At 44.0% G+C, this 12,385-nt stretch overlaps 1 protein-coding gene across 3 annotated transcripts in view; it reads left to right on the top strand.

The window, feature by feature from the left end:
• Positions 1 to 12,385, top strand: part of LOC143788012 (serine/threonine-protein kinase TNNI3K) — a 179,497-nt gene that overhangs the window by 47,782 nt on the left and 119,330 nt on the right. For all 3 annotated transcript variants that reach the window (XM_077277332.1, XM_077277330.1, XM_077277329.1), the window contains one exon: positions 2,152 to 2,250. In XM_077277332.1, coding sequence (XP_077133447.1) covers positions 2,152 to 2,250 — 99 coding nt within the window. The remainder of the gene's footprint in view (positions 1 to 2,151; positions 2,251 to 12,385) is intronic.

Raw genomic sequence — 12,385 nt, 5'->3', positions numbered from 1 at the left:
AATGTGAACAGCGCCCGGCGTGTGAGCCGCGGCTCCATTGTATCCGTGAAGTTTAATTGGTTCATAACAATAATAATTGTAGGTGTTTAGTGCTGGGGATGAAGGCGTGCGGAGAGGTGAGAGGTCTGCTGATTTTTTTTTATTTTTTTTTTCCCCCTAAAGAAGCTTCCAGAGAAGCCTCTCATTTGTCAGCACACAGCGTGTTCTTCGGAGATACCCTCAGTCTCAGACCCTTGTATTAAATCATGTGGATGTAAACAAGACCCCGACTCTGACCCGGACCCCGAATGTTTTCCCATCCAGAGAAATTGATATAGACTTCTATTTAAAAGCAAATGCCGAGGTCACCGCTTTTCCATTCTCTTCTAAAAGGCTTCACTAGACTTCAATATATTTCACCGTCTCAATTATTTGTCGATGTCTTGTGGTCTCGACATAAATCCCTCAAGGACTCCTATGTGGGTTGGGGGCGTCTGTGATTTGTCTGCAGTTATCTGGGCTAATATCAGGTTTTTGCATCATTAGAAAAGAATAAATGTCGTATTTGTGTCCATGTTATGATTCCTGGATGTTATGATGGGTGTCTCCAATGTCAGGCCCTTAGGTAAGAGGGTCTTCTGCTCTGGAGGACTCAGCCTGTCCATAAGGACTTGATTCATGTTAATGGGAGGGATGCAGTTCTACATTTGTCCTGTAGTGGCCACTGTAGGGGAATCGCACAACTTCACCTGCTGATTGAATCTGGCGATCACCAGGGATTTTTAGAAACTGGATCCCCGGCTGCTTCAGTTAAGAAATAAAAAAGTTATTAATCATATTATGTAAGAAATGAAATGTCCCAGTAAAGCTCTAAAGCCAAATGTTGCCCAAGGATTGGGTCAAGATAAAGGGTTAATGTCCACCACTATGGATTCTGCATTGTTCATCATAAAGTCACGATGGTAGAGCAAGGGGGTTTCTAAAAATATTAGAGATGAGTTACTAGACTGGCAGGACCTTTCTCCAGTGGGGTCTCAGTAGCCCATGGCCGCCTCACCGGAGCCCTGCAATCCGCCTCCCACCTGCCGGCATCTCCAGTGCCAATTCTGACCAGCAGCCTCGGAGCAGTCTCATGTGTGCGGCACTTTTGTAATCATGACATTGTGTCGGGCCTACAAATCAGAAGAAGAGACCGGTAGGGTGCGGTTCACAGAGTTCTAGTCCGGTGGCCATGGACCAGTGATGAGGCCGCCGGAGCAGCGTCCTGCCAATCTATTCGCAGAAAATAGTTTTACCCTTGAAATTCTTCTCAGTTCTGTGTAGTCCAATGACCTGCAATAAAAAAAAAAAATCATGATTCTGATACTCTGTCTGGAGATGTTTCTGCTATATGTGTCTGTGTGGCCACCTGGTGGTTCAGATGTGAACTGCAGCCTGTCGAGGGTCTTTCCAGCATGTCGAGGGTCTTTCCAGCATGTCTTGACAATGCATTGAATTACATTGTAAGAAATTAGGATTCTTAAGCAAATTTATTGAAATGTAAGAAGGAAGGCGGTCTCCTTTGCCCCCCAAAATTGTAATGTATAATCAAGGGTTCACTTATGACTTTACTGAGCCGTGATTGGCATGAAGTGGCCGCTATTGGGCACATCTGTAGGTGGGGGTCTCAATAATTGGTGTTTCTTCCCCCTACCTGCCCATTCTGCAAGTTATCGGTATCCACACTCCCTGCATGGTTTTATTTCAGTGACTCCCATAGACTTCAATGGAGTGAGACACCTTTCCGTTCGGTAGTCAACCAACTTGGATAAAATGAGTCATGAGAGTGTAATAATTTTCTGCAATGTAGAAAAAGACTCTATCATATTATCACCAAAATAATAATTGTTTGATAGTGCAGAAATATAAAACATAAAAGGTATATGATGTGGGAAGCAGCTCGGGCGACGCTCTGCAGCGCAGCGCTGTAATACCAGGTGCAGGCCTGCAGGGGTCGCTGCTCCCCTCGAGTCCACACGGTCCAGTCCCAGGCAGGACATATTCTCCCCTCTCCACCTTGTATACATCGGTCTCCTGCGGTTCTGCGCTGTCCGTAGTGGATCCGCTGATGACCTCCGATCGCCCTCGCGTCGTTCCTTCTCATACATGAAATGTTTAATGTTTTGCACTCAGGCTGTGGACATCTTACTACAACACGGGGCGTACGTCAACGTTCAGGACGCCGTGTTCTTCACCCCGTTACACATCGCCGCGTACAACGGCCACGAGCAGGTGAGACGTAACGGAGTGTCGGCATGTAGCAGAGCTGAATGTGTTATATCAGACTATGGAGTCCGGGGCCGAAAATATGTCATGGTTCTTCCAAGAGTGAGGACTGAACAATACCGTCCCACCGACACACGGACTGTCCCTCGCCTGCATACACAGCGGAGGACAGGAGGCGCCAACGTTATATACACGGGAGGAAAATGCTGCAAAAATAGAAGTGTTCATAGTTTATATCAAATGCAAACTGAATGAAGAAAGAGAAATGTAAATCCCATCACTATCTGGTGACCGCCCATCACCTCCATCATCACTATCTGGTGACTGCCCATCACCTCCATCATCAGTATCTGGTGACCGCCCATCACCTCCATCATCAGTATCTGGTGACTGCCCTTCACCTCCATCATCAGTATCTGGTGACCGCCCATCACCTCCATCATCAGTATCTGCTGACCGCCCATCACCTCCATCATCAGTATCTGGTGACTGCCCATCACCTCCATCATCAGTATCTGGTGACTGCCCATCACCTCCATCATCAGTATCTGGTGACCGCCCATCACCTCCATCATCAGTATCTGCTGACCGCCCATCACCTCCATCATCAGTATCTGGTGACTGCCCATCACCTCCATCATCAGTATCTGGTGACTGCCCATCACCTCCATCATCAGTATCTGGTGACCGCCCATCACCTCCATCATCATTATCTGGTGACCGCCCATCACCTCCATCATCAGTATCTGGTGACCGCCCATCACCTCCATCATCAGTATCTGGTGACTGCCCGTCCCTCCATCATCAGTATCTGGTGACCGCCCATCACCTCCATCATCAGTATCTGGTGACCGCCCATCACCTCCATCATCAGTATCTGGTGACTGCCCGTCCCTCCATTATCAGTATCTGGTGACCGCCCATCACCTCCATCATCAGTATCTGGTGACCGCCCATCACCTCCATCATCAGTATCTGCTGACCGCCCATCACCTCCATCATCAGTATCTGGTGACCGCCCATCACCTCCATCATCAGTATCTGCTGACCGCCCATCACCTCCATCATCAGTATCTGGTGACTGCCCATCACCTCCATCATCAGTATCTGGTGACTGCCCTTCACCTCCATCATCATTATCTGGTGACCGCCCATCACCTCCATCATCAGTATCTGCTGACCGCCCATCACCTCCATCATCAGTATCTGCTGACCGCCCATCACCTCCATCATCAGTATCTGGTGACTGCCCATCACCTCCATCATCAGTATCTGGTGACCGCCCTTCACCTCCATCATCAGTATCTGGTGACCGCCCATCACCTCCATCATCAGTATCTGGTGACTGCCCATCACCTCCATCATCAGTATCTGGTGACCGCCCATCACCTCCATCATCAGTATCTGGTGACTGCCCGTCACCTCCATCATTTCTTCTGGTCACTTGTACACAGGTTATGGAGGATCTCGGCAGGAGGTTGTTCCAAACATCTTGGACACCTGACCCCAGATCTCCTGTGTTTGATTCTTGTGCGGATCCTTCTGTCTCTTCATGTGATCCCAGACAGACGGGATGATGTGGGATCAGGGGTCCGGATCATCCCCCCCAGGACTCCTGGTTATTAGTGACATTGGCTGGACGTTGGGGGTTGTTGTCCGGCTGTAGAATAGATTTGGAGCCGATCAGACGCCTCCTGATGACATTACATGATGGTCGGTATCTGCCGGGATTTCTCCCCGTTGAGGACACCAGGAATCCTGACCAAATCCACAACTACATGGCAGAAATGCAGCCACCGAGATTGATGGGATTTACATTTCTCTTTTGATCGTTCACTTTGCATATAGTTAATTGATAAAAGTAAACGATTAACATTTCTATTATAGAAGATTCTTACTCTGCAACATGTTATTCAAACTACCTAAGAAACCTCCGTGTCCTGCCATTCTTCTATTATCCAGCATGAAAAACATTGAGTAAATTGGCAACTGGGCGTTACTGGTTAAGGTGTATGGTAATAAGTACTGACCAGAGCATGTGGACAAATCCTTCTAAAAAGGAGGAATCGCAACAAACTGTCCAGGAGAAACGACAGAACAACGAAAAAGGTATAAGAATAATACAGGATGTAACTCAGGATCAGTAATGTAATGTATGTACACAGTGACTGCACCAGCAGAATAGTGAGCGCAGCTCTGGAGTATAATACAGGAGGTAACTCAGGATCAGTAATGTAATGTATGTACACAGTGACTGCACCAGCAGAATAGTGAGTGCAGCTCTGGACTAAAATACAGGAGGTAACTCAGGATCAGTAAAGTAATGTATGTACACAGTGACTGCACCAGCAGAATAGTGAGCGCAGCTCTGGAGTATAATACAGGAGGTAACTCAGGATCAGTAATGTAATGTATGTACACAGTGACTGCACCAGCAGAATAGTGAGTGCAGCTCTGGAGTATAATACAGGATGTAACTCAGGATCAGTAATGTAATGTATGTACACAGTGACTGCACCAGCAGAATAGTGAGTGCAGCTCTGGAGTATAATACAGGAGGTAACTCAGGATCAGTAATGTAATGTATGTACACCGTGACTGCACCAGCAGAATAGTGAGTGCAGCTCTGGGGTATAATACAGGAGGTAACTCAGGATCAGTAATGTAATGTATGTACACAGTGACTGCACCAGCAGAATAGTGAGCGCAGCTCTGGGGTATAATACAGGATGTAACTCAGGATCAGTAATGTATGTACACAGTGACTGCACCAGCAGAATAGTGAGTGCAGCTCTGGGGTATAATACAGGAGGTAACTCAGGATCAGTAATGTAATGTATGTACACCGTGACTGCACCAGCAGAATAGTGAGTGCAGCTCTGGGGTATAATACAGGAGGTAACTCAGGATCAGTAATGTAATGTATGTACACAGTGACTGCACCAGCAGAATAGTGAGCGCAGCTCTGGGGTATAATACAGGATGTAACTCAGGATCAGTAATGTATGTACACAGTGACTGCACCAGCAGAATAGTGAGTGCAGCTCTGGAGTATAATAAAGGATGTAACTCAGGATCAGTAATGTAATGTATGTACACAGTGACTGCACCAGCAGAATAGTGAGTGCAGCTCTGGGGTATAATACAGGATGTAACTCAGGATCAGTAATGTAATGTATGTACACAGTGACTGCACCAGCAGAATAGTGAGTGCAGCTCTGGAGTATAATACAGGATGTAACTCAGGATCAGTAATGTAATGTATGTACACAGTGACTGCACCAGAATCAACACAGACGTGGAGAGAACCAGTCTATATAATAAACTGATATATATTCTAATATCTCATCAAATATAGCTGAAATAAAATAAAATAAAGACTGGTCACCATCTGTGTAGAGAAATATAGTGAACCCACTAGTAATACAAAGAATAACATGCACCAAATATGGACCCAGTCAGTGGAAGGAATAGCAGAGAAATGTTATTGATATATATATATTTTATTTAACCCCTTCCTGACATCAGACGTACTATCCCGTCGAGGTGGGGTGGGCCCGTATGACCACCGACGGGATAGTACGTCATACGCGATCGGCCGCGCTCACGGGGGGAGCGCGGCCGATCGCGGCCGGGTGTCAGCTGCATATCGCAGCTGACATCCGGCACTATGTGCCAGGAGCGGTCATGGACCGCCCCCGGCACATTAACCCCCGGCACACCGCGATCAAACATGATCGCAGTGTACCGGCGGTATAGGGAAGCATCGCGCAGGGAGGGGGCTCCCTGCGGGCTTCCCTGAGACCCCCGGAGCAACGCGATGTGATCGCGTTGCGGCGAGGGTCTCCTACCTCCTTCCTGGCTGCAGGTCCCGGATCCAAGATGGCCGCGGCATCCGGGTCCTGCAGGGAAGGAGGTGGCTTACCGAGTGTCTGCTCAGAGCAGACACTTGGTAAGCCTGCAGCCCTGCACAGCAGATCGTCGATCTGGCAGAGTGCTGTGCACACTGCCAGATCAATGATCTGTGATGTCCCCCCCTGGGACAAAGTAAAAAAGTAAAAAAAAAAATTTTCCACATGTGTAAAAAAAAAAAAAAAATCCTAAATAAATAATAAAAAAAATATATATATTATTCACATAAATACATTTCTTTATCTAAATAAAAAAAACAAAACAATAAAAGTACACATATTTAGTATCGCCGCGTCCGTAACGACCCGACCTATAAAACTGCCCCACTAGTTAACCCCTTCAGTAAACACCGTAAGAAAAAAAAAAAAAAAACGAGGCAAAAAACAACGCTTTATTACCATACCGCCGAACAAAAAGTGGAATAACACGCGATCAAAAAGACTGATATAAATATCCATGATACCGCTGAAAACGTCATCTTGTCCCGCAAAAAACAAGCCGCCATATAGCATCATCAGCAAAAAAATAAAAAAGTTATAGTCCTGAGAATAAAGCGATACCAAAATAATTATTTTTTCTATATTTTAGTTTTTATCGTGTAAAAGCGCCAAAACATAAAAAAATGATATAAATGAGATATCGCTGTAATCGTACTGACCCGACGAATAAAACTGCTTTATCAATTTTACCAAACGCGGAACGGTATAAACGCCTCTCCCAAAAGAAATTCATGAATAGCAGGTTTTTGGTCATTCTGCCTCACAAAAATCGGAATAAAAAGCGATCAAAAATGGTCACGTGTCCGAAAATGTTACCAATAAAAACGTCAACTCGTCCCGCAAAAAACAAGACCTCACATGACTCTGTGGAGCAAAATGTGGAAAAATTATAGGTCTCAAAATGTGGAGACGCAAAAACTTTTTTGCTATAAAAAGCGTCGCTGGTTTCACACTTGCGTTTTTGTCTGCAGCGTTTTTTGCACAAAAAAACGCATGCGTTTTTTCCCTATATTTAACATTGAAAACGCATGCGGTTTTTTTGTACGCGTTTGGTCGCGTTTTCAAACGCATGCGGTTTTTTTCTGCATGCGTTCATTTTCAGAAATACAACCTGCAGTATTTTCTTGCGTTTTTAAGCACATGCGTTTGTTTGCGTTAAAAACGCATGCATTTTTATCGAAAAAAAACAGAAAACACACTGAAAAGCCACCCACCACCATCAAGGTGATAAAGGGATCCAAACCCTAACCCTAACTCTACCCCTAACCTCACCCCTAACCGTTTAATGAACATTTTCTGACAGTCATAGTGCCACGTATTTCAGTGCCACGTATTTCAGTGCCACGTATTTCAGTGCCACGTATTTCAGTGCCACGTATTTCAGTGCCACGTATCACGTATTTCAGTGCCACGTGTTTCAGTGCCACGTATTTCAGTGCCACGTATCACGTATTTCAGTGCCACGTATCACGTATTTCAGTGTCACATATTTTAGTACCATGTATTTCAGTTGCACGTATTTCAGTGCCACGTATTTCAGTGACACGTATTCAGTGCCACGTATTTCAGTGCCACGTATCACGTATTTCAGTGCCACGTGTTTCAGTGCCACGTATTTAAGTGCCACGTATCACATATTTCAGTGCCACGTATTTAAGTGCCACGTATTTCAGTGCCACGTATTTCAGTGCCACGTATTTCAGTGCCACGTATTTCAGTGCCACGTATCACATATTTCAGTGCCACGTATTTAAGTGCCACGTATTTCAGTGCCACGTATTTCAGTGCCACGTATTTTAGTGCCACGTATCACGTATTTCAGTGCCACGTGTTTCAGTGCCACGTATTTAAGTGCCACGTATCACGTATTTCAGTGCCACGTATTTCAGTGCCACGTATTTCAGTGCCACGTATTTCAGTGCCACGTATTTCAGTCACGTTTAGGGTTAGGGTTAGGGGTAGGGTTAGGGTTAGGGTTAGGGCTAGGGTTGGAGGTAAAGTTAGGTTTGGGGCTAAAGTTAGGGTTGGGGCTAAAGTTAGGGTTAGGGTTTGGATTACATTTACGTTTGGATTAGGGTTGGGATTAGAATTATGGGTGTGTCAGGGCTAGGGGTGTGGTTAGGGTTACCGTTGGGATTAGGGTTAGGGGTGTGTTTGGGTTAGGGTTTCAGGTAGAATTGGGGAGTTTCCACTGTCCAGGCACATCAGGGGCTCTCCAAGCGCGACATGGCGTCCAATCTCAATTCCAGCCAATTCTGCGTTGAAAAAGTAAAACAGTGCTCCTTCCCTTCCGAGCTCTCCCGTGCGCCCAAAAAGGGGTTTACCCCAACATATGTGTTATCAGCGTACTCGGGACAAATTGAACAACAACTTCTGGGGTCCAAGTTCTCTTGTTATCCTTAGGAAAATAAAAATTTGGGGGGCTAAAAATCATTTTTATGGGAAAAAAAAGATGTTTTATTTTCACGGCTCTGCGTTATAAACTGTAGTGAAACACTTGGGGGTTCAAAGTTCTCACAACACATCTAGATAATTTCCTTGGGAGGTCTAGTTTCCAATATGGGGTCACTTGTGGGGGGTTTGTACTGTTTGGGTACATCAGGGGCTCTGCAAATGCAACGTGACGCCTGCAGACCAATCCATTTAAGGCTGCATTCCAAATGGCGCTCCTTCCCTTCCGAGCTCTGTCATGCACCCAAACAGTGGTTCTCCCCCACATATGGGGTATCAGCGTACTCAGGACAAATTGGACAACAACTTTTGGGGTCTAATTTATCCTGTTACCCTTGTGAAAATACAAAACTGGGGGCTAAAAAATCATTTTTGTGAAAAAAAAAAGGAATTTTTATTTTCACGGCTTTGCGCTATAAACTTTAGTGAAACACTTGGGGGTTCAAAGTTCTCAAAACACATCTAGATAAGTTCCTTGGGAGGTCTAGTTTCCAATATGGGGTCACTTGTGGGGGGTTTGTACTGTTTGGGTACATCAGGGGCTCTGCAAATGCAACGTGACGGCTACTGACCAATCCATTTAAGTCTGCATTCCAAATGGCGCTCCTTCCCTTCCGAGCTCTGTCATGCGCCCAAACAGTGGTTCCCCCCCACATATGGGGTATCAGCGTACTCAGGACAAATTGGAAAACAAATTTTGGGGTCCAATTTATTCTGTTACCCTTGTAAAAATACAAAGCTGGGTGCTAAAAAATCATTTTTGAGAAAAAAAATAAAAATTATTTTCACGGCTCTGCGTTATAATCTGTAGTGAAACACTTGGGGGTTCAAAGCTCTCAAAACACATCTAGATAAGTTCCTTAAGGGGTCTACTTTCCAAAATGGTGTCACTTGTAGGGAGTTTCAATGTTTAGGCACATCAGGGGCTCTCCAAACGCAACATGGCGTCCCATCTCAATTCCAGTTAATTTTGCATTGAAAAGTCAAATGGCGCTCCTTCCCTTCCAAGCTCTGCCATGCGCCCAAACAATGGTTTACACCCACATATGGGGTATCAGCGTACTCAGGACAAATTGGCCAACATTTTTTGGGGTCCAATTTCTTCTCTTACCCTTGGGAAAATAAAAAATTGGGGGCGAAAAGATCATTTTTGTGAAAAAATATGATTTTTTATTTTTACGGCTCTGCATTATAAACTTCTGTGAAGCACTTGGTGGGTCAAAGTGCTCACCACACATCAAGATAAGTTCCTTAGGGGGTCTACTTTCCAAAATGGTGTCACTTGTAGGGGGTTTCAGTGTTTAGGCACATCAGGGGCTCTCCAAACGCAACATGGCGTCCCATCTCAATTCCAGTCAATTTTGCATTGAAAAGTCAAATGGCGCTCCTTTCCTTCCGAGCTCTGCCATACGCCCAAACAGTGGTTTACCCCCACATATGGGGTATCAGCGTACTCAGGACAAATTGTACAACAACTTTGGGGGTCCATTTTCTCCTGTTACCCTTGGTAAAATAAAACAAATTGGAGCTGAAATAAATTTTGTGTGAAAAAAAGTTAAATGTTCATTTTTATTTAAACATTCCAAAAATTCCTGTGAAACACCTGAAGGGTTAATAAACTTCTTGAATGTGGTTTTGAGCACCTTGAGGGGTGCAGTTTTTACAATGGTGTCACACTTGAGTATTTTCTATCATATAGACCCCTCAAAATGACTTCAAATGAGATGTGGTCCCTAAAAAAAAAATGGTGTTGTAAAAATGAGAAATTGCTGGTCAACTTTTAACCCTTATAACTCCGTCACAAAAAAAAATTTTGGTTCCAAAATTGTACTGATGTAAAGTAGACATGTGGGAAATGTTACTTATTAAGTATTTTGCGTGACATATGTCTGTGATTTAAGGGCATAAAAATTCAAAGTTGGAAAATTGCAAAATTTTCAAAATTTTCGCCAAATTTCCATTTTTTTCACAAATAAACGCAAGTTATATCGAATAAATTTTACCACTAACATGAAGTACAATATGTCACGAGAAAACATTGTCAGAATCGCCAAGATCCGTCAAAGCGTTCCAGAGTTATAGCCTCATAAAGGGACAGTGGTCAGAATTGTAAAAATTGGCCCGGTCATTAACGTGCAAACCACCCTTGGGGGTGAAGGGGTTAATGGTAAGAATAGAGGTACAATATAAAAACAGTATAAAAAGTGTGAAATAATCATATATATATATATGTATACTTTTTTAATTTTTTTCACGGGCACATATCAAAAAGGATGTTGCTTTTATAAATACATGTTTTGTGTATAATACAATATATCATTGCTTAAGGGCTGGTTTATAAATATATACTGGATATCCCTATCATAGAAATAAATAGATAAATAGAGTAGGGATCACATGCACCATAAAAAGATATATAAAAAGTTATAAAAAGTGAGAATATATAAAAAGATAATTTTTAAAAAATATATATAAGCAACCATGTGCTTGTAGCATATAAGGAAAAAACGGTGCAAAAGTGCAAATAGTGTCAACTAGTGCAATTACAATGTGCAAAGACAAAATATTTCACAGAGAGGGTGCTAAATGAGCATATGATCCAATACTACTTACATATGAAGCTAGGGAATTGTCTCCAGAACCGCCACAAAATTTGATAATGTGCTCCCCGACACGTGTTTCGGACCCAACAAGTTCCTTCGTCAGGGGGTAATGTATGTACACAGTGACTGCACCAGCAGAATAGTGAGCGCAGCTCTGGGGTATAATACAGGATGTAACTCAGGATCAGTAATGTAATGTATGTACACAGTGACTGCACCAGCAGAATAGTGAGCGCAGCTCTGGGGTATAATACAGGATGTAACTCAGGATCAGTAATGTAATGTATGTACACAGTGACTGCACCAGCAGAATAGTGAGTGCAGCTCTGGAGTATAATACAGGATGTAACTCAGGATCAGTAATGTAATGTATGTACACAGTGACTGCACCAGCAGAATAGTGAGTGCAGCTCTGGAGTATAATACAGGAGGTAACTCAGGATCAGTAATGTAATGTACACAGTGACTGCACCAGCAGAATAGTGAGTGCAGCTCTGGAGTATAATACAGGAGGTAACTCAGGATCAGTAATGTATGTACACAGTGACTGCACCAGCAGAATAGTGAGTGCAGCTCTGGAGTATAATACAGGAGGTAACTCAGGATCAGTAATGTATGTACACAGTGACTGCACCAGCAGAATAGTGAGTGCAGCTCTGGGGTATAATACAGGAGGTAACTCAGGATCAGTAATGTATGTACACAGTGACTGCACCAGCAGAATAGTGAGTGCAGCTCTGGGGTATAATACAGGAGGTAACTCAGGATCAGTAATGTAATGTATGTACACAGTGACTGCACCAGCAGAATAGTGAGTGCAGCTCTGGAGTATAATACAGGAGGTAACTCAGGATCAGTAATGTATGTACACAGTGACTGCACCAGCAGAATAGTGAGTGCAGCTCTGGAGTATAATACAGGAGGTAACTCAGGATCAGTAATGTATGTACACAGTGACTGCACCAGCAGAATAGTGAGTGCAGCTCTGGGGTATAATACAGGAGGTAACTCAGGATCAGTAATGTAATGTATGTACACAGTGACTGCACCAGCAGAATAGTGAGTGCAGCTCTGGGGTATAATACAGGATGTAACTCAGGATCAGTAATGTATGTACACAGTGACTGCACCAGCAGAATAGTGAGTGCAGCTCTGGAGTATAATACAGGATGTAAC

Source organism: Ranitomeya variabilis, chromosome 8 (assembly GCF_051348905.1).
Source record: "Ranitomeya variabilis isolate aRanVar5 chromosome 8, aRanVar5.hap1, whole genome shotgun sequence".
NCBI classification, from domain to species: Eukaryota; Metazoa; Chordata; class Amphibia; order Anura; family Dendrobatidae; genus Ranitomeya; species Ranitomeya variabilis.
Note: the sequence above shows the minus strand (reverse complement) of the source record. Positions and strands in the feature narration are given on the sequence as shown.